We start from the raw sequence: 23357 nt of genomic DNA, 5'->3' as shown, positions 1-23357 counted from the left end.
ATGAGAAGAGAAGACTCCCTGGAAAAGACCCTGATGTTGGGAAAGATGGAGGGCACAAGGAGAAGGGGACGACAGAGAATGAGATGGTTGGATGGTGTTCTTGAAGCTACTAGCATGAGCTTGATCAAACTGCGGGAGGCAGTGGAGGACAGAAGTGCCTGGCGTGCTCTGGTCCATGGGGTCACGAAGAGTCGGACACGACTAAACGACTAAACAACAACAACGTCTCTGTGGCCCTCCAGTGCTTGGGTTACAACTCTCATCATCCCCAGCTATTTGGTCATGGGACCAAGCCACCTTCTGCCCAACGGATCTAGTCTCCTGCTGCTACTCATTTCATTTTGGGTATTGTCCAGTAGAGCTAGGCAAATAAGAGGATCCAAATAGATACAGCCTGTTAAAAATAATGAGAAAATAGTTTGCATGGGTAGGCAAACTAAGGCCCGGGGGCCGGATGCGGCCCAATCGCCTTCTCAATCCGGCCCACGAACGGTCCGGGAATCAGCGTGTTTTTGCATGAGTAGAATGTGTCCTTTTTATTTAAAATGCATCTCTGGGTTATTTGTGGGGCATAGGAATTTGTTCATTCCCCCCCCCCCCCAAATATAGTCCAGCCCCCCACAAGGTCTGAGGGACAGTGGACCGGCCCCCTGCTGATAAAAGTTTGCCAACCCCTGATCGTGTCAAATGGACTGATACTCAAGATCAGTATATACATACATAGGGGCCTGAATTTTAGGATGTGAGAAGGTAGTTTATTTGGAACCATAACTTACTTTCTATATAGCAACTCTGGCCTTTCCATACAATGGGTGTTGCTTCCAAAGAGTTATGGTCAGTACATGGACTAGATGAGCCTTGGGGTCTCTTCCAACTTTATGATTCTATGTTAATTACGGTACCTTGTGAGTTCCAAAATGTAAGCCATCCCATTAGGCAGGGGATGAAGATTAGCCAAGATCTCATCCTACTAGATATATAGCCTTGGCTTGTCAATTCTCTGAGTTGCTGGGGAAAAAGAAACTATTGTCTACTAATCAGTCTGGGGCAAATTCAGATCTTATGGGACTGTGAAAGGCATAGGGATGGTATTCATCTTCAAAAGAGATAATCAATGCCCCCCCCCCCATTTTACTTAGTGGGGTTTCTCCTTCAGTGACTCAAATATTCCCTTGAACTTTGGGACTGTAATTCCTCTCTACAACATAACCTTAGAAGAGTTCCTCGTGTTGTCTTTGAAAATATTGCACTAATTGCCGATGTAGAAAATACAAATACTACTAAAAACAGACAAGTGACAATATTTCAGTTATCGGAGGCCTGAACGTAAGTTGTTATTGGGTAGCTTCTTGCAGTGTAGGGTAGACCCATGTCAGCCTTTTGCTTTAACTTAAGGGGAAATGCTTAAGATGTCCCATGGGAGATGACAGACCGATCCTGGGAGGTTGACACCAAAGACAGAATTGCAAGGTATGCTTGAGCCTTCACTTAACTAGATTAGCAGCAAGGCCTTGGTGGAAGAAAAGATTACTTAACAGTCCACAACTGCTGTTAGTCCACAAAACTTACTGTTTTACTAGCTGGCTTTTCTCCAAATTTTGTTCAGCCACACTTCCACTCCCCACACTCAAAACCTTAAATGTTGGCCTATAAAGATTAGAAGACCTTTAAGTTGCATGGAGAAGCTCAATCATTAACCACCCCATCCTAGGCATGTTTGCTTAGAAGCCCCAGTGTTTTCAGCGGTATTTACTGCCATGTGTGTACAGAATTGCATTTGCTGTTAGCCACCAAACTTTGGAGAGAGGACTTCTCTTAAGCCCTGAACATTTTACTATACACACAATTCTCCTGTTCCTTAATAACCGAAATATAAATGCCATTGCAACAACAGCCACTTGAAAACCACTGCTCCAATTTAAGGCACCTCTTATTTCATGTTAAGTTTGGTAGTTTTTGCAGAACTCTAGTTCCAGGTCTTACACATCTCAAACCATCTTTGAGGGACACAGTCTGGTAAGTCAGCTGGAAAATATATTGTGTTTCTCAAGCCTTTCTCATGCCTACAGTGGGGCTTGTTGCATTTTCCAGGCTTGTAAACCAAAGAGGGTTCACAATTCTTCTGCATCATTTGCTTTAGTTTGGGCTTTTATAGAGCTATTTAAATGAATGCCATTTCAGCTCCTGGCTTTGCCTTCTACGTACACACCAACCCCACCCCCTGAAATTATTCCAAGTCAGTACTGGTTTATTGCAACTGCGGCACAATTTTCAAACTTGCCAACTTAGGGCAAGATCATTCTCAAACATCCACCTGCTATGACAACAGCTGTGCTGTTTCAAAACTGGACAAAAACATAGCCTTCCCCAACCCACCTAAGTCGCCACTTGTATTTCCCATATAGGTTGCCCTATAGTTTTTATATGTATTGCCTTGGAAACTCTTGTACAGATCATTTGTTCCAAATATGTGGTGTAATCAATACTGCTCATCTTTTTTTAAAGCAAAAAATGATATTTTTAAAAGAAATCAAGAAAGGAAGTTTATTTTGCTAAAGGTATTTTAAGGGTAAATTAATACTATCTTGGAAATTTGATCTGATAGTGTGTGTGTTTCTTATTAAACCAGTGTAATTTGATTATATAAATACTGACATATAAGAGAACTGTATACAAATAAAATATATTGCTTATATCAGGCTCTGCAATGTGTAGTGTTGGTATAAAAAGGCACTGGTCCTTTCCATACAAGGGAAAACAATTTTTTGGTAGACTGTCTCTCTCTGGAGGAATTTGTATCCATGCCTTAGCTGCAAGGGAGCCATAATTAAATTCACATGCATTACAGAATAACCCTTTTACCTGGGGCTACTTGAGGAATTCTGTATTTCAAAGCGAATGCCCAAGTACAACACTCACACAAGTACCCACACCTAAATTATCTACAGTGATTAGTGCAACTCCTGCAAAATAAGACGGGCTTTTAAAAACCATTTTTTCATTAATTAGGCAAGGAAGCTGCAAAGCCTTCAAGCCTAGTCCCAAACTGGATGAACACAACCTGGTGCAATTTCAGAAGGGTCAACAAAGCACATGGAAGCTATTACAATTGTAGATTAAATGCCAACAGGTAGTGATGGCTTGATCCAGTAGATGAATCCTGTATAAAACTTTGATATGTCAGTAGCCTCACTGAAGTGGTATAAAGTTGTCTAAGGCCAGATAGCTTCAAGTATGGTTTCGCAGGAAGGAACACACTGCCATACCCCAAAAAAGCACCCTCCACAGAGAACAAGAGTTCTAACCTGGACTCACTTAACTAGATAAGTTTCTGCATGTATGAATGTTTATTGATGGAGGGAACATTCCTGCATTGCGGGACCTCGCCAGCAGTCTGCAGGGATCCAGCCCACCCACAGGGCTTCTCAGTTATTTCTCTGGTCACCCTTAACTCCCAAGAAACCCACTCTCCAAACTGGAAATGAAACCGTAAACACTACAGCTTGCAGCTTCCGAGGGTTATGGAGTAAGAAGAGTTATCGCTGTGAAAATACCACCTCACACCCCAACCAATGAGCAGGCTTTTGTTTATTTGCTAACCTCTCGAAATTGTGCAATTGCTTTGCATAGGCGAAGGTACATTTCACTCAGGTCAGAAAAACAGCTGCCAAGTGCCTATGGGGTTTTGCCATCAAGTCTCAAAACAACCCTCTCTTTTCAAAAAAACAACCACCCAAAAACCACCCAATCTGGTTTAGCTTACATTTATGACACCGTAGACAAAGAGACGCCCCTCTGTACTTGTTTTGACACCATCACCTTGAACCTTTATTTGAAAGCCCTCACGTACGATACCATAAGCCTTCACAAAGCTAATCCCCAAACAGTGGTGCTCAACCTTGCCTCCTAGCCCACAGGATAGGTCTAGGCGCTTAACACAATAGAAGTGCAAAATTCACACACATAAGTCATCTCTCTCTGTAGGCTTGGATGATATTCTTCCACAGCAACATAGAGCTGTTATCGTCACAGCTACTTTTGAGGCGCCATTATTCAGTTCTTTCAAGCTAAAGCAGGGAAATCCTCCGGGTCATCGGGGTTTGGAGCAGTGACGTGCATCTAAAAGGAAGAAGAGCACATCTCAAAACCTTTCTGCTAGTTAGATAATAACTGGCGGTGTTATCTAGATCCTGAGATGCCCATAAAATTTGACTCTTCATCTCAGTTTCTATTTTGGCGCCACAACCTTCAAACCCAAATATTATTTACTGTAAGCCTCTATTAAACAATGGATGGGCAGTGTCTGTGTACATTAGGCATATAGGATTTCTTTTGCATGTTCAGCTTATTATTTTTAATAAAAATACTTGTAAAACCCAAGTTCTTAAATTCTGAAGAGTCTGAAAATTCACAACTATAGCATTTCAATTTGAATTAGAATTAAAAGTGACCACAATTCAACCACAAGAAGTTCAACTGGGTGTCCTTGGGTCAATCACTCTTGGCCTACCTCAACAGCTGTGGGAATAAAAGTGGGGGGAAGATCTACGGCCAAACTTTTGCAATGGCAGGATAGAAGTGGAATTATTCATTTTATTCTAAATTCTGCCTCCTCATATTGCTCTTTTCCCCACCAACAGTGCACGTTATGGCATCCTCCCAACCAGAACTCCTAATTTCCACCCACACAGGTGAGCCCCATCAGGTGGTTGTGGTCCTGAAAGAGCAGCGGGCTCATAAATTTAGATTTCCTTGCCTCTTGAGTCTACAGACAGGTCGCTCTGTTTTCTCCAAACTACTAGAGAACTCAGATGAATTCCTAACCCATTTTATTTCCGATGGGTTGTTTTTTAAAAAAAAAAAGTTCATGAGAATTTGACAAATCTACATAATCGAGTTTGTGATCTGTCTAAACCAGGGATCAGCAAGCTAAGGCCCATGGGCCACAAGCAGCCCACAGGGGTCGTTTAACCGGCCCATGAGCCACCCCCAAACCGAGTCACCCACTTGGCGAGTCCCCACACGCTGTACTAAACCAGCGCAGCGCAGGGACTCGCTTCTGCAGATGCCAGAAATCACATCTGCGCAGACACAGATGTCAGAAATCGCGGGCACACACGCGATCTGGCCCACGGAGAGATCTCTGCCTGGAGTGAACTGGTCCAGGCGAGGTAAACATTGCCGACCCCTGGCCTAAACTGTAGTGAAGTGGTCAGTCTGCATTCGCTAGATCTGGGAAGGAGAGCTTAACACAACACACTAATAATTACCATCACTTCCGGCCTGTGTCCTCCTGAGTCCTCAACTCTCCGGACACGCCCGCGACCTCCCCGGGCTCCTCTAGCTCCACGCCCCGGACGAGGTAGGTTCCCAAAATTAATGTCTAGCTGAGAAGTGATGTCGTTTGCTGCTTTCCGGAAAAAGTGAGCATCGTCCTCAAAATCCTCCTTCAGCACCTGGAACAGAATTGATCTAGATTATAAACACACAACCTGAATTCTTCCCCCCCCCCGAAAAGGAGCACCCACCAGACGCATCCTAGGAGCTGTGAAAGGGGGACATGAAAAGGAAACGGTTGCAGCTTTTAAAAAAAAGAAAACCAAAAAATTGCTACAATGTTCTCACCACACCTTTTGACCCATGGAGACCTATAAGGGGGTTTGGAGCAGGCATAGGGAAACCCGGCCCTCCAGATGTTTTGGGACTACAACTCCCATCATCCCTAGCTAACAGGACCACTGGTCAGGGATGATGGGAGTTGTAGTCCCAAAACATCTGGAGGGCCGACTTTGCCTATGCCTGCTGTAAGGTATTTGAGAGAAGACAGCTCTTTTATTTAAATTGCCACTAATGACAAGTCGTTCTGAAAAGTGTACTAATACCGTTAAACATTTTACAGTCGTACCTTGGAAGCCAAACGCTTTGGCTCCCAAACAAAATGGCTCCTGAACTATCGAGTGTTCCGGTTTTCGAACGATTTTCGGAAACCAAACATCCTGTGCAGCTTCCGATTGACTGCAGGACGCTCCTGCAGCCAATCAGAAGCCACGCTTGGGTTTTTGAATGGTTTCGGGAATCGAACATACTCCCAGAACGCATTCTGTTCAAAAACCACAATACCACTGTATAACAATATCACACCTTACTAGCACAGCAGTCACAATAATTTGTCTCTATGTTACAGAGACGACAACACGCCTATTATCTTGGCATTTTCATAGCCAACTTTTTGTCCTTTGCAAAAAGAGTAGTCAATGTGCTCTGCCAAAGATGCTACACTGTAAATACTTTTAACCATGGTTTGTACAACACAGAAATGAATGCTGATAAATTATTGGTTGTTTTTTTTTTTAAAAAAATATGTTTTATTAATATTCATTAACAATTCACATAACGCTTTTTCTTGGGCTCCAAGCTCAATACAAGAAAAAGGCAAAGCCACCTTAAATCAAAGTGTTGTGGTTTATCAAGTGTTGCAGAGGATGTTACCTGGGTCTTATAAGCTTAAATCTTGTTGCTTTCGAAAATAATCTGCCTATCATCTAATCCTCAATGCAACTATGAAGAATTACAACCATTTTATTTTCAATGACACTGTTATAGTGGACTAATGCAAGAAAAGCCCTCATGAAGCTGGACTAAGGAAACATCTAATATGTAGGGGCTGTGCCTATCATAATTTTTGGCAGTCACACAATACAAATCATGAAGACACCTGGCACTCAAAAAAGCTTCAGAAAACCCCAATATTTCAATTTTGATTTCATACTCTGGATCACAAGTCTTCAAAGTAGCAAACAAGACAAATGAAAAAAGCTTGTTTGGTCAATACGACCGAGCCATCTAGAACGGAAAAATATCTACTGCTGGAAGTTAAAAAAACTCGAGCAATTCCAAAGAATTCTAATAATGTTTCATCTGTTCAGGCTATCTCTCAGTATGATTCAGCATAATAAAGCCATTTTTAAAAAACATAGGGTTGAAAGGAATAACCCTCTAAAACCTAAGTTTTTGCTTACATCATCTCTATATTTTGACTTGTGAATCACCACTGCTTTAGACGGAACAGTGGTTTCAGGCTTCCGGATGTTGAATTCAGGCTTTGGTCGACTTTGCTCCTGAAGATTTTTCCACTCATCCAACGTCATCTCTTGAACTACTTCTTCCACAGGCTCTCCTTCAGCAACTCTAAGGGTTTAAGTAAAAACCATTAGCCTCTAGGATGGCAAGAAGGGAAAGGCAGAGGAAAATTGAAGGCACAGAGCGCTGAAAGTGGAGATTCCCTTTCTAAGCAACGGTAAGAAGAGCTTGCACCAGTGAGAGGAAGCTGCTACAAACTATTGCAGTATGGAATGCTCCTGTTCCAGCCAGCCATTCCCCCTTCCAGGCTACTCCATTCCACCACAACAGACTGCACTCCATTGAGTATACAGAGAACTCATAGGGTAACTTGAACGAAGTCCTGAAGATTTTTCTTTTCAACTCCTGCAGACCTTGAAGTTCCCCTGAGCATGTCAATACTTCCCTCATGTGTTCAAACTTCTGGAACTCAAAATATGATTTCCAATACAGTCATACCTCGGGTTACAGACACTTCAGATTGTGTTTTTTCGGGTTACGGACCGCCAAAACCTTGAAGTACCAGAATGGGTTACTTCTAGGTTTGGGCGGTTGTGAATGCGCAGAAGCGCTAAATTGTGCTTTGCACATGTGCAGAAGCGCTGAATCGCAACCCACGCATGCGCAGACACGCCGCTGCGGGTTGGGAATGTGCATCCCACACGGATCAGGTTCGCAACCCGAGCGTCCACTGTACAGTGGTACCTTGGTTCTCAAACACCTTGGTACTCAAACAACTTGGAACCCAAACACTGCAAACCCGGAAGTACGTGTTCCAGTTTGTGAACGTTTCTCAGAAGCCAAATGTGCTCCGTTTTGAGTGTTACACTTCTGTTTTGAGTGCCATGCTTCCGTTTTGAATGTTATGCTGAGGTCTGTCTGTTTTTGCTATTTACCGTATTTTTTGCACCATAACACTCACTTTTTTCCTCCTAAAAAGTAAGGGGAAATGTCTGTGCGTGTTATGGAGGGAATGCCTACGGGTGGCATGGCTACGGATTTTCCTCCTCTAAAAACTACGTGCATGTTATGGTCGGGTGCGTGTTATAGAGCGAAAAATACGGTATATTGTGTTTTTGTGACTGTGTGGAACCCAGTTCAGCTACTGATTGCTTGCTTGTGTGACTGCAGTACATTGATTATTGCTTTCATTTTATGGAACAATGGTTTCGCATTAGATCATAAAATTCATGTTAAACTGCTGTTTTAGGAGTTGTTTTTAAAAGTTTGGAACAGATCAATCCATCTTTGCATTACTTTCTATGGGAAAGCGTGCCTTGGTTTTGGAACGCTTTGGTTTCATAACAGAATTTATTTATTTTAAAAATCATTGATTTTTATCCACCTTGGTTTCAACCCACATGTGCCTTTATGTTTGTGTAAGTGTTCACACCCACAAACTTTTCACCACACCCTCTGATGCCATGAGGCCCTCAGAAAGTTGGCCAAAAGCAAATATGGCCCTCAGGCCCCCAAAAGGTTAGCCACTCCTGATCTATAGGATCCCACCACTATTGTTAACCTACTATACAAGTCAAAGATAAACCTGAACCTTACTTTTTCCATACTGCAACAGCAGCAGACGCCTATTGTTTCACCAGTTTCTAAAACACTGACATTTGCTGTTCAGTACTGCTATAGCGAGTCCAAGATCAAAACTGTTATAAGTGCATTAGGTTTACTAGCTGTACACAAGCACACCCAAGAAACATCTGAGATATCTATCTAACCCACAAACCGCTTTAAGAGCTTGCATGCTCTTATATACCATTTGTCACAGGAAAGAGAAACAGATAATAGTTCTTATTCCCTGCAGGGAATTAGCTCGACATATCCTATCGGATGGGTATATTTTGCAGAACAATATATACAGGTATTTGATAGAGTACTTGGATGGAATAGAACATGGATATGTTATGGCTGTGGCAGTAATTTAGCTGCTAGTTACACAATGGAAATAGCTAACTGGGAGAGGAGTCTTATCAAATGTGACACTAAATGCAATCTTCACCAACCAGAGAAGAGTGGCTGGGGCGTATGTATTGATTGATTGATTGATTGATTGATTGATTGATTGATGATGCATTATCTGCCTTAACTGTTTCATGAGAACTCCGTTATCAGAAAAGCTTTAAAACAGGAAATTAGGTTTAGCTGCCAAGGAAAGAAATGCAAGTCTTATAAAGTCAGAATTTGCACAAGGAATTATATGCACCAAGGTTTGTATCTAACTCAAGTCTTACTCAAGCCAGGTCCATTAGAATTAATGAACCTACATTACTCATATCCATTAATTTCAAGGGGTCCAAATAGGACTAAGATCAGCTACAAATGTAACATTGCCAGGTACTTATACGTGTGTTTTTTAATGAAGTCACCCAGTGTGGGTCACAACTTGGGCAAGCCTGTTGTAGAATGTTGCATTGACACTCTATGCAAGGTGCAGCTTGGCCAAATATCTGCACCACTTGCAGGATGCTAGACAATGGGCCGTGTTTTCCAATAATGACTTAACGACAAGAGCAAGATGTTCAAAACCAGCCCATACTTGGTTGGAGATTCTCCTTCAGGTGCTCCTGCGTTCTCTTCTGTTTCTGCGGTCTCTTCCATAGGAGCAGTCTGTTCCAGCTCACTGCAGAAACATTAAGCGCACCAAGTGAACTCGTTGGAAACCAAAAACTATACTCTGCAGGGTACTCATACAGGCTGTTCAGAATAACTACACCTTTCTGAACACCGCCTGGGCCGTGTTCAGAAAGTGGTGGTGGGGGATGAGTGTTCAGACCCCTGGGCTCTCACTTGTGGGGTGCCTCAGGGTTCTGTCCTCTCCCCCATGCTTTTCAACATCTATATGCAGCCGCTGGGAGAGATCATCAGGGAGTTTGGGCTGGGTGTTCATCAGTATGCGGATGATACCCAGCTCTCTCTTTCAAATCAGAACCAGTGAAGGCAGTGAAGGTCCTGTGTGAGTTTCTGGAGGCGGTTGGAGGATGGATGGCGGCTAACAGATTGAGGTTGAATCCTGACAAGACAGAAGTACTGTTTTCGGAGGACAGGAGGTGGGCAGGTGTGGAGGACTCCCTGGTCCTCAATAGGGTAACTGTGCCCCTGAAGGATCAGGTGCGCAGCCTGGGAGTCATTTTGGACTCACAGCTGTCCATGGAGGTGCAGGTCAATTCTGTGTCCAGGGCAGCTGTTTATCAGCTCCATCTGGTACGCAGGCTGAGACCCTACCTGCCAGCGGACTGTCTCGCCAGAGTGGTGCATGCTCTAGTTATCTCCCGCTTGAACTACTGCAATGCGCTCTACGTGGGGCTACCTTTGAAGGTGACCCAGAAACTACAACTAATCCAGAATGCGGCAGCTAGACCTGGTGACTGGGAGCGGCCGCTGAGACCATATAACACCGATCTTGAAAGACCTACACTGGCTCCGAGCACGTTTCTGAGCACAATTCAAAGTGTTGGTGCTGACCTTTAAAGCCCTAAACGGCCTTGGTCCAGTATACTGAAGGAGCGTCTCCACCTCCACCTCGTTCTGCCCAGACACTGAGGTCCAGCGCCGAGGGCCTTCTAGCAGTTACCTCGCTGTGAGAAGCCAAGTTACAGGGAACCAGGCAGAGGGCCTTCTTGGTAGTGGCACCCGCCCTGTGGAACGCCCTCCCACCAGATGTCAAAGAGAAAAATAACTACCAGACTTTTAGAAGACATCTAAAGGCAGCCCTGTTCAGGGAAGCTTTTAATGTTTAATAGGTTATTGTATTTTAGTGTTTTGTTGGAAGCCGCCCAGAGTGGCTGGGGAAACCCAGCCAGATGGGCGGGGTATAAATAATAAATTATTATTATATTATTATTACTTAGTGTCTCAACTGGAGAGATGGGGGCATGCTCAAACCATATCAGTCTTGACAACTAGCACATTGCATTGTATGCCAGTAACTTGATGACAGAAATATCACAATATTTTTAGCAGAGGTTTTAGGGACGTTAAACAGAATACAAAAACTCAGCAACTGACACTAGAATCAAGATTCTGGAATTTTTGCCAATTTCTTAGATGCAAGATCTGAAAGCTGGGAGGCGGCATTCGTACCTGATAAATTATGACCATACAGCTTGGAAACTATGTTCCAAGAAGACTACAATCCAGATATAACTACTAAAACACTGTCATACCTCACATCATCCTTAACTGCTCCCCAGTTGCGAGGTCCATTTCCACCCCTTTTGTCTTCTGCTCGGACTCCTCTAGAGACATAAATCGTATTCTTTTTAGTCCCCGTTTTTGGAAATTAAAAATATTTGTATACAATGGTTGTCCAAAAGGTTGGTTACAGATGCAAATTCACCACACACCCACACACACCCAGTATTACTAAGATGCTGTTAAGGTACTAGACCAGCACACTTACGTTTTGTCGCTCCCACTCTGTCGGTCAAATTCCCGCTTCCCTCTTTGATCAAAGCCGTTGAAAGTCCTGTTCATTCCACCACCTCTTCCTCTGCCTCTCATTCCACCTCTTCCTCCCCCACGACCTCTCATTGGCCTTTCCCGATCAAATCGGTCTATCGGTCTGAAATACAATTCACCTTAGCTTGACCCAGCGTATCTTCAATAGGTTAACACCGTTGAGATCCAATAGAAAAGCAAAGCGTTACATGCAAGACATTTAATTGCGTTAAAATTATACACGGCGTAGACTGAAAAAGCAGATAGGGCCTCATTATACAGTCAAACATAGGTTGTCGAACGTAATCCGTTCTGGAAGACCGTTCGACTTCCGAAACGTTCCGACAACCGAGGCGCGGCTTCCGATTGGTTACAAGAGCTTCTTGCATTCTAGCAGAAGCCACGTCAGACATTCGAATTCCAAGGAATGTTAGAAAACCGGAGCATTTACTTCCGGGTTTTCGGCATTCGGGAGCCGAAATGTTCAAAAATGGAGCCGTTCGAGAACCAAGGTTTGACTGTACTCAAATTCAGGGCCATCCAATGAAATTGGATGATTCAGGACAGACAGTGGCTGCCAACCTGGGTGGCTTTAAAGGGGTATTAAACAAATCCAAGGAAAAGATGACCATCATTGGTATGCTTCTGAGTAACAGCTGCTACCACAAAGCAGCGTTGGCCCCAGTTCCTGCTTGCAGGTTTCTCATTGGTTGACCACTGTGAAAACAGGATGTTCAAATTTACAATGAAATATAACAATAAACAATACAAATATGACAGCCATTAGAAATGTGGTTTAGGTCTTAGTTTCTAAAATATTATCTAGGGTTTGCATCTGAGGCCTTAGTCTTTGTAACAGCAAGGCTTGTTCCCTGAGTTTTATGGCAGCCACGCAAAATCTGGCCACCCGTAGCGTGATCTCTGGATCCTTATACTCTATCGGGGATTTTAAGCATTGAGGTTCAGACCCACTTGGAATTTTCTGTATAACAGGGATGATAAAGACCGAGCGTAAATCCTCATAAAAACGATATCGTAGCAAGACATGGGAGACGGTTTCCACCTCTATCAGGCCGCAGGGACAGACTCGCTCCGCATATGGTTTACCCACATATCTGCCCTGCAATAAGGCAGATGGCAGCACGTTGATTTCCTCATGAAAGTTCACAAAACTAAATCAAAGCTGCAACTGCATTCCTTTTGTCCAATGTGGTAATGAGCAGATTTCATTTTGCTGCTGTGGCGTTTGCCTCCTAGGATGGGTCATAGGAAAGGGTTAAAATGGGTGTGATGTGATTGGCCAGTGAGAATGCAAGGGGGGAATAAAAGTTAGAGTGGGAGGTTTTGAAAGTCAGTTGAGGTTTGGGAGTTGGAGAAGGAAGAGGGAGGTTTAGGTGTGGGTTGGTAGAGTTGTATTATGAGAGAGTGAGAGGAATTGTTAGGTAGAGTCAGATAGATAGTTGGGAATAATCAGTTTGGAGTTGTTAGGAACTAAGATTAAGAAACTAACTGAAACCATAAGCTTGTTCCTGCATTTAAAAATAAACTTGATTATTTGTTTATGTTAACAACTGACTGGACTCCGTGTGTCCCTGTGAGATACGGGGTGGTGGCAGCGGAAAAAGCAATCGCAGTGGCGGCACAGGGTCAATAGACCGTCAAACGTCCGGGGGCCCTGTGTGTGATCGCCACAGCTGCTATTACCTAGAAAACATAAGCAATTGTGAAGATTTCTTCCAAAGGCCACAATCTTAAGAAGTGGAATTCTGCCTGTGACGTTTATCCTTTTTGGCTCTTCCACCCTACCGTAATCTGCTCTCAAAGGTTAAGGAACCCTCTGGAACAGAGCGTGATGGGGGCATGGAGGCCTGCAGGGATACAAGCAAATTGGGATGTCTTGATACATGCTGCTGCAGCCAAGTCCTTTCTTCTCACACAAGACAACTCTGGTTCTGAGCTGCTATTTGAATTCTTTTCTAATAAGCAGCCAGTGGTTCAGAGAGGTTGCGGAACATTTCACTCCCCTCCCACTAAGATGTGCTTTAAACAGAAACAAAACCAACCCACAAATCTAGGTGTGGTCCCACCACCACAAAGTATGATAGAGCAATTCAGAAAGCCAAGAGCTTTCTCTTTGTTTTTTACATACTGCTGTGATAAAACAACCGCCTGAATTTATTGTCTTTTCAAGAGAACATTCTGCTCCAGATACGTAAACCAGAGTCACATTTACAAGACAAAGCGAGTCCAGGTCACGTAAGCCATCAATTTAGCTGAAAGCAAGTTTGAAGCACGAAAAGGAATAATGCAGTCTAGAATTCCAAGACTCAGGCACGTGGGGATACCCAACCAAGAACAGAATGAAAACAAAGACTTGGCTTTGTGGTTGAGCATCTCTAGGAACCATCAGTCACAGGTCTAGCCAACTGGTGGCTTGAAAAATGAACCCGGAAAGTCCTTTCGGGTGCCATTTTTATACCTCCTCCAACAGGGCATACCTTTCTAGTGTTAACTCCGCTTGTCTTTCCATTTCATGAGGACGGTACTCCCTGAAAGAAGGTCTCCATTCAGCTTTATCTTGCTTTACCTCTGTGCCTCGGTTTTCATTCCATCCCTGCTGTTCTCCCCTTTTTGGAGCTCGCTTCTGGCCTGTGGGGTACAGGAAAAACATGATTTTGTTAGGCAGATGAACTATGAGAATCACACAATGCTACTGGCTGTTAGTAACCGAGAAACCTAAATTCCAATGGTATTTGAAAGCAGTCTTCATCACCCTAGTGCCCTCCAATATCCTGGATCACAAACCCCATCAGTGCCAGTCAGCATGGAGGCTTGAGCCCAACACAATGGAAAGCATCAGGTTAGTGAAGGTTGTTGTAATATACAGTACAGTGGTGCCCCGCAAACGAATGCCTCGCAAGACGGAAAACTCGCTAGACGAAAGAGTTTTCCGTTTTGGAGGTGCTTCGCAAAACGAATTTCCTATGGGCTTGCTTCGCAAGACGACAATGTCTTGCGAGTTCCTGCAGGTTTTTTTCCCTTCCCCCCCCTTTTGCTAAGCCACTTATCAGCTGATCCGATCAGCAGATAAGCCGCTAAAAGCCGCTAATAGCACTAATAGCGCTAATCCGTCAATGGGCTTGCTTCGCAAGACGAAAAAACCGCTAGATGAAGAGAATCACAGAACGGATTCTTTTCGTCTTGCGAGGCACCACTGTAGTTTGAACTGTGTCTGCTAGTTTGTTTTCTACCATCTGTTAACATTTAATACTTAATAAATACTTTACAAAGTAAAATAAATAAAATATGTAGAATATTGATTTGTTTTAATGCATTTTTAGTTTCGTGCTAAATTAAATTAACAATTTTGAATTATTTTAAATAACCATTTTATATTGTTTAACCTTTGGTCAAAATGTAAGTTACAAATAATAAACTAAGCTAAACAAAACTTCAAAATGTATAGAAAAAAGCGATTGTTCAGCTTCATTTCACAGCCCATTGTTAAGTGTTACAGTTTTCAGTGTACAACATAAAGCTTGACAGTATGCAACTGATAATAAAAAAAGGAAAATTATTTTCAAGCCCAAATCTGGTTCAAAGGTACCACTGACAGCAAACAGACATTCACAATTGTTGACTGGGCTTTACAAATTCAATACAAGGAACTCAGCAAGAAAGCTCAGCTATCAAAGGGGGCAGTTTTTGTGCAATTTATATGAAAACAGAGGAAGCATACCCAATATTCAGAATGTAGGACTCCCAACTAAAATATACAAGCTGCGGATATCACAACTAGTGGGGACAACTGTGAAAACCCCTATAAAATTCATACTCCCACGGATGCATGAAAGTATTCCAACAATTCCAACAAGCAATACTAAACGTCTTTTAGGAAATAGAAGTATTGGTGCACAGCAAAAATCTTAGCAAGAAAATGAGGAAAGTTTGAAGGTTACAAGGAAGATGTGCTAGTGATTATGCAGGAAATAAATCTGTACTTTTAATGGGCAAGCCAAGAATGGTTAAACAGGCCCTAAAGGATCTTCACTAGCTCCCAGTACGTTCCCGAGCACAATTCAACATGTCGGTGCTGACCTTTACAGCCCTAAATGGCCTTGGCTTGATATACCTGAAGGAGCATCTCTACCGCCATCATTCAACCCTGAGGTCCATCTCTGAGAGTCTTTTGGCAGTTCCCTCACTGTCACTGTGAGAAGTGAGGTTACAGCGAACTAGGCAGAGGGCCTTCTCAGTAGTGGCACCCTCCCTGTGGAAAGCCCTCCCATCAGATGTCAAGGAGATAAAGAACTACACGACTTTTAGTAGACATCTGAAGGCAGCCCTCTATCAGAAAGATTTTAATGTCTGATGTTTTATTATGTTTTTATATGTGCTGGAAGCTACCCAGTGGCTGATGAAACCCAGCCAGATGGGAAGGGTATAAAGAAAATAATAATAATACTAATAATAATAACAGTAACTTCTGAATCAGTGCCCTGAGCCAGCTGCTATGAATGATTTCTTATGTATCACGCATCAGAAGTTACAGCATCACCACTCAACCAGCTAAGTATCACACCCTCCTTATTTATTTATTCATTTGCTTGATAGTTAAAGAGTCATAGAACAACTGGAAGGACATAATGAGATACCATGCTGAAAGAGACCTGTTCCCAGTGAACTTGGAGCTTTCAATATATGGAAAAAATAATGGGAATGGCTGTTGGGAGACATTACCTCATCTTGGCCTCTCTGCATAATTTGTTACATGTCTCATCTTCTGTGACTACCTACAAGCCTTCGATGTGAGGAAGAAAAACTTGTTTTTCCAGAGATGTTTCATAAAGGAATCCTGCCATGCTACCAATGACCACAATCCAAGCAGCAGCATGTAGAAAGGCTTATTCCACAGTGCTAGCATTTTCTGTAGCCCAGCAATTTTCTGGAATGAAGACATCTAAAGTGCCATTTCACAGAATCAACAACTGATGACCAAGCAGAGCCAAGCCATTTTTTCTAGAATCCAAAAGAACCCATTTTATTTCAATGGCTGATCAGCTGCAGTAGTCCAAAGGATGCCAGCCCACCCACGAGGCAAGGTGAGGCGACTGCCTCAGGAAGCAGGATCCACTGGGGCAGCAGATCCAAATGTCAACCTTTCTTCCCCCTTGTTCCTGATTTTGATTTTCCCTTGCCCCTTCTTCCCCAGCGAGGAGAGGGGCCATTTTGGGGTCCACCTCAGGCGCCAAAATGCCTTGGGCCAGCCCTGCTAAGACCTACAAATTGTCTAAAGAAATTAAGGACATAGCACGTGTATGTTTACTATAAATATGTCCTGGCAAACAATTCATTTGAATTAAAAAAAAAATCCTTCCTGTAGCACCTTAAAGACCAACTAAGTTAGTTCTTGGTATAAGCTTTCGTGTGCATGCACACTTCTTCAGATACACTGAAACAGAAGTTGCCAGATCCTTCTATATAGTGAGAAGGTGGGGAGGGGTATTACTCAGAAGGGTGGTGGGAATGGGTGATTGGCAGATAGCTGAGATGAGCCTGTTGACGACTCTTAACGACTGCAATAGGTCTTACAGGAAAAGGCAAGGGGTGAGAAGGTCATTTGAATTCATTTGAAGTCTTCAGTATGTATTAGACCCACTGTACTCCATTATATAATCATGTAGGAATCTGCATTTTAAGCCATAAAGAATAAATGTTTTAATGAACTAAGAGCTCTTTAGTGAGCAAAGGGCTCTTCTACAACCCAAGAGGTTTACTTTTATAATTATATGGTTTTCTATTTGAGTTAGCTGAATCTCATACATATTAAAAGGCTTGTGTACACACACCCTAAGATAATTACACAGAGCTATGTTTTAAAGACTGTAATTTTTACAAGTAAAATAAGCCTGTGCTTATGACTACACAGCTGAAATTGAACCTGTAACCAATTCTACAACCCTGAAAAAGGATTGTAGTTTTTATCATTAATTTAAGTTAGCATCTCAACTACTGGCAAGAAAGAAACCTAAGCAGTCCTAGATTTCAAATGTTTACCACCCTCCACACGGAGAATGCAAAGCAGCAAAAACAAGAGGGGGGAAGGAGAAATCAGCAATGATGTCTGGATTAAAGTTGCATGTGACCAGGTAAACTGCATTCACAAAGAAAAGACTCCCCTGAATTTGCCATTATATTGAGAGATGATTTGAAGCAATTTTCTCCCAAATCTCTTTCAGACCACTGTTCGGGCTAGGGCCCAAACCTATTATTTATCTGTTGAATTTTTAGACAATTCTTCATCCAACAGAGCACATGGCAGTTCACCAAACAAAAACCCAATATTAACCCAGCCATTTCTAAGGAGAGGATTCTATCCCAGTAAACCTGTATAGAAGTCTTGTTACACTATGAGGCTTTAATATATCCCACGCTATCCAAATTCTGATGAACACTGCAGCTGGAAGGAAGTGTTGCGCTACCTAAACAGTCCTAGTTGCATGATTTATCAAACCTGTATGTAAATGTATTGATAGCAGAAAGAGATAGTTCAGGTGCTGTCATCATCTGAAAGGATCAAAACAGCACAGAGCCACTAATTCCCAGGGAGAAAAACGACCCAGGGAAACAGACAAAAAGTTAACAAATTAAATGTGAAAACAGCTACCAAAGACTAATACCCATCTTGTTGGTATGATGGGAGAAGATATAAGGGAACTTATTAGTAAAGCAGCACTAACAGAGAATGGACAAAGTTCTAAAATGACCAAATCCCTACTGCTTTTTAGCCAATAACTATTCAAAGCCCTTTTCACCATGTCAACATTTGGAGGGGGTGGGGGAATGAACATAGTGTGACTTAAGAGGTATCAACCTAACCTAAAGTGGAATGTGATTTGCATGGAGATCTGCTTCCAAGGTTCATTTCAGTGTGGTGTCATGGTTACTGAGTGTCAGGACCTAGGAGACCACGGTTTTAATTCCCACTTGGTTGAGAAACTCACTGGACGATCTTGGGGCTCTTGGCCTAACCTACCTGACCAGGCTGTCGTGGGGATAAAATGAGGAAGGGGACTAAGTACCATGTATGTCACCTTGTGCGCTCAGTGGGGGGAGGGGAGGTGTGTTATAAATGCAATCAATCAATCAATCGATTTTCAGTTCAACAGTCTTGTGTAGCAAGTCTCAGAAACATGCTCTTCCAGGGATTCTCAACAGCAGCTGCCAATCAGAGTCAGCTGTGCTAGGCAGTTCCATAGCCAACGTTAGCACGTATATGACGCAATTACTAATTGGGTCACACATTGTGGAAAGGGGAAGAGAGCAGATTGTAATCCTGTAGATTTTGGACAATGTTACCAGTTAGACCAGGCATGTCCAAAGTCCTTTTCGGGGGGCCTAATCTGGCCCGCCGGTCAGTTTAATCCGGCCCCTGTGGCAGTTTATTTCCTGGGGTAAAATCCTATGAAACACCTCAACGACTTCAATCCAAAAAGAAACTCAACAACTTTGGGGTAAAATCCTTAAAAAAAGTCAGCAACTTTGGTCGGCACCTATGGCCCTTCACTTCATCAAATCTGGCCCTCTCTGAAAAAAGTTTGGACACCAATGATTTAGGCCAAGGGTGACAAACCTCAGGCTCAGCGGCTGAATGTGGCCCTTCAGCCCTCTCTCTCCAGCCCTTTTGATACTCTGCAGAACCACATTACCTTATAAGCAACCTATGCAGTCTTTTGTTTTGCCTGGCTAAAAGGTGTCCTTGCAGTCTGATAACACCTATTGCTTGCCTGGAAGCCCTTCACTTGTGTGTGTGGGGGGGGGGGGGGATTGTACCTCACTGAACAAATATTAAGAGTTGCATCAGCTGCTCACCACCAGCCTCCAGACCCCCCAAAAAAGTTAACCAGAAGGGAATGTGATCCTTGGCCTCTAGTTTACACCTAGACATTTTAGGCATTCAAATCTCTAAAGAGGAGTCTGTATACTTTCCCCTTTGCTCTTCTGTGTGAACAGTAAATTTAACCGAGAATGAAGGAAGGACACTTCAGACATGATAAAACGTTTTCCATCTGATCTACCCCAGTTGTTCCAGGTTCAGATTTCCACAGGGAACAATCAGCACACTACCATAGCCAGCTGCAGCAACTCATGTTATTGTGTGTCAGAAAAACTGTGCTGCTGTGATGAAACAATTGCCGTAGTCCATGGATATCCCATCTCTCTGCATATATGTGTCTGTAGGGAGACACATGGCATATGAAGATTTTGGGCAGTCCCAAGTACAAATTGGTTAAATTGAAGAGTCAGGATATAGAAAGCGAGAGACTGGGGACAGCCAGCAAAAATATATATTGTGTATGTAATTTGAACATTCAAGAAGTATTCCGAAGCATGAATGAATTTGTCTTACACCCAATTTTACATTTAAGTGACCTGCTAAACCATTCTGCAGTGCATTTTTTTTTACCTAAATCTTGACATCATGAAATTTTATATTAAGCTGTGTGCAGTAAAAATGCGTATTAGGTTTTACTACACTAGTTATCCCAAGCTGCAATGTTTTTCAAGTGATTGACAAGGCACACATTTTCTTTCTGGATTAAAATTGGAGACAGGCTCACAGAGATACATGTATTTTGTTTATCAGCAGTACTTGAGGGAGCACCAACATTTGCTTGCCTGGGTCTTGAGATCTATGGGAAAGGCCCTCTGTATGGTTCCACCAATGGCCACAGCCTTTGTGGCAACACAGGATAGCATGTTCTCTGAGCTGACACCCTGCCTGTGGAACTCCTTCCCTACAGGGATACGACCATCTCCTCATGAATGATTTTCTGATGCCAGCTTAAGACATCCCCTCTGCCCAATCACTTGGAATGGCCAATCTTTTGTGGGCAATGACAACGCGGGCTACATCAAAGAACCTGATGCATCTTTCCCTTGGAATAATGCCATTATTCATAAATTGGCAAGTGGGGGTGGAAAACACAACAATGTTTCATGACTCAGCCCTGCTCTAGGAACTGCCAAGTTTTAGCTTAGGTTCTCAGCACAATCCAGACTTCCTAGTGGCACACGGGTTGGATACAACTGCCCCCACTGACTCATACGTGCTCTTGCACAAACTTGAGTTGTTCACAAATCACAGAAGCCAACTCCTAGGGGCAGAGGTCCCTTCAGCTGCTCCAATAAAATATCTGAGGGGGGGTTGCCACCCCATGTTGATGGACATAAATGGCCTTGGTCCAGTATACCTGAAGGAGCATCTCCACCCCCATCTTTCTGCCCGGACGCTGAGATCCAGCGCCGAGGGCCTTCCCTCGCTGCGAGAAGCCAGGTTACAAGGAACCAGGCAGAGGGCCTTCACGGTGGTGGCACCCGCCCTGTGGAATGCCTTCCCACCAGACGTCAAAGAGAAAAACAACTACCAGGCTTTTAGAAGACATCTGAAGGCAGCCCTGTTTAGGGAAGCTTTTAATGTTTAATGGACTATTGTATTTTAATATTATGTTGGAAGCTGCCCAGAGTGGCTGGGGAAACCCAGCCAGATGGGCAGGGTATAAATGATAAATTATTATTATTATTATAGCATTACAATTCAACTGGTGTGTGCACACCACCTTGTGATCGATTATCTGCCCCTTCCCCCATTTTTTATTCAAGTTGGCACTCCTGCCACACGTGTGGTCTGGCATGCGAAGAGCAAAAACTTGATTGGAGCCTGTTCCAAAACCTTCAGCTGAAGAGCAGCAAAGAAAGCTCTCTAGCACGAGGACCCCTCGTTCCGGGCACTGCTGAGCTCAGGGCTTGGGAGATCGGCTTGATCCCCAAGGAATCAAGGGGCCCTGAAGGCAGCCCAGCGAGCCCTTTCTGACAGCTCGGCGTCAAGCGACGGAATTAATCGGGGACAAGGCCGGGCGGGGGAAAAGACTCGCTGCCTCTTGGCGCCGGCCAGCCCGCGGGACCAGAACGGGAAGGCGGAGCCCAGGCGCCGCGGCCGCAACTTTGCGCCCTCATCCCAAGCGCCTGCTCTCCCCGCCCGACGCCACAATCGCCTTGCACGCAGGGGGCGGCCCGGCCCTGCCCTTCCGCAGCCGGCAAGACTCGCCCACGGCCCGCGCAGGGAGGAGTCGGAAGCCGACCACGAGGCGAGCGCGGAAGCAGCCCTCCGGCGCGCGCAGGCAGGTGCGCCGCGGGGATCGCTGCTGCTGCGCGTCCATTAATCCGAACCGCCCCCGCCCCGTCCAATGTCATTTGCAGTCGCGAATCCGGATTCTCCTCCCCCCGCCCTGGCCAATTCATTCCGAAGGGCTCCCTCGTCCAAAGGGCGTCGCGGGCAGCGCAGCCGACCCAAAGCCCGAGCCTAGGCGCGCTTCCCCCGAGGGAAGCCTGGCTTCCCCCCCCCCCGCTCCGGGTCCCTTCCCTACCGGGCGCTGCTGAGGGGCTCTCCGGCTGCGGGAAAGAGGCGCCGCCTTTGCGCTCCTTCTGGGATTCCCTTTTGGCGGCGGCGGCAGCGGCGGCTCCTCCCGGGCCGGGCTTCCTCCCGGCCGGGGGGGCGGCGGCGGCAGCGGCGGCGGCCGCCTCTTCGCGCTTCTTGCTCTGCTGTTTGCGCCGCTCCGCCTCGCGGAGGATGTCGAAAGGGTCGGACTCGTCGTCGAGCAGCTGGTGGAAGCGGTTGGCGACGGCGCAGCCGAAAGTCTCCTGCATGGCTGTGGCGGCGGCCACGGGGCTGGCCAGCGCGCCCTTCATCATTGCCCTGGCGGCAGCGGCGGCGGCACCGTCGGCCGCCCCTTCCCCGAATGCGACAGAAAGAAGCGAGCCGGGCTCAGCGCGGCCCAAGTAACCACGCCATGGCCGCTCGCCCGCCCCGTCCGACTGCACTGCCCAATCGGCGCGCAGGCGTCGGCCCCTCCCCCCCCACCAGGCGCTGGCCGCCGACCAATCCGCGCCCTCCTTTCCTCATGGCCCTACCCAATAATGCACCTCGACGACGTTCAGAGCCACCGGCCAATCAGGGAGCTCGTGCCCTCCCCGGCCGGCCAATGAAAAGGCGGGATCCCCCTTCCGCTCGCACAATTTCCCACGCCGCTGGCTTATGACGGAGAGCGTCTGTGGCGTCACGTGCCTGGCTTTGGAAGCAAAAGCAGAGAGGGCCGGGTTTTTTTTTTAATGTCATGGATAGGACTACACTGGCGGGGGGGGGGGGGAGATGTCTCAGTAATTAGTAACTGTTAATTACTGTACATGAGCAAATGAACTAGAATGGCCCCACTAGAGTTGATGGGTAAAAATCTATCAGAAATCCTCCATGTGGCCTATGGAATATTTTGGAATATATATCTGTAGGTGACAGCTTGGATATTAAAGTGCTAATGTAGCAAATGATAGGATTATGTTGCTGTTTAGTCGTGTCCGACTCTTTGTGACACCATGGACCAGACCTCGCCAGGCACTCCTGTCTTCCACTGCCTCCCGCAGTTTGGTCAAACTCATGTTGGTAGCTTCGAAGACACTATCCAACCATCTCGTCCTCTGTCGTCCCCTTCTCCTTGTGCCCTCCATCTTTCCCAACATCAGGGTCTTTCCCAGGGAGTCTTCTCTTCTCATGAGGTGGCCAAAGTATTGGAGCCTCAGCTTCACGTTCTGTCCTTCCAGTGAGCACTCAGGGCTGATTTCCTTAAGAATGGAGAGGTTTGATCTTCTTGCAGTCTATGGGACTCTCAAGAGTCTCCTCCAGCACCATAATTCAAAAGCATCAATTCTTCGGCGATCAGCCTCCTTTATGGTCC

The 23357-nt window shown here is 44.8% G+C and overlaps 2 protein-coding genes across 14 annotated transcripts in view; one reads left to right on the top strand and one right to left on the bottom strand.

The window, feature by feature from the left end:
• CDC14B (cell division cycle 14B) overlaps window positions 1-2695 on the top strand; it is a 69988-nt gene extending 67293 nt beyond the window's left edge. For all 13 annotated transcript variants that reach the window (XM_083464941.1, XM_083464940.1, XM_083464939.1 and 10 more), the window contains one exon: window positions 243-2695. The gene's annotated coding sequence lies outside the window, so the exon portion shown is untranslated. The remainder of the gene's footprint in view (window positions 1-242) is intronic.
• A 1106-nt stretch (window positions 2696-3801) lies between these two features.
• On the bottom strand, window positions 3802-22456 carry HABP4 (hyaluronan binding protein 4). The gene is made up of 8 exons (XM_083465001.1): window positions 21996-22456; window positions 14067-14217; window positions 11531-11692; window positions 11295-11366; window positions 9668-9751; window positions 7020-7188; window positions 5271-5456; window positions 3802-4119 (listed from the first exon to the last, which is right to left on the bottom strand). Exons 1-8 carry the CDS (start codon window positions 22318-22320, stop codon window positions 4063-4065), a joined length of 1206 nt encoding a protein of 401 aa, XP_083321127.1. The 5' UTR covers window positions 22321-22456; the 3' UTR covers window positions 3802-4062.
• Window positions 22457-23357: the final 901 nt, after the last annotated feature.

The sequence above is a fragment of the Podarcis liolepis genome (assembly GCF_965112155.1).
Source record: "Podarcis liolepis genome assembly, chromosome: 11".
Classification (NCBI taxonomy): Eukaryota; Metazoa; Chordata; class Lepidosauria; order Squamata; family Lacertidae; genus Podarcis; species Podarcis liolepis.
The sequence above is the reverse complement of the archived record's forward strand: the minus strand, read 5'-3'. Positions and strand labels throughout refer to the sequence as shown.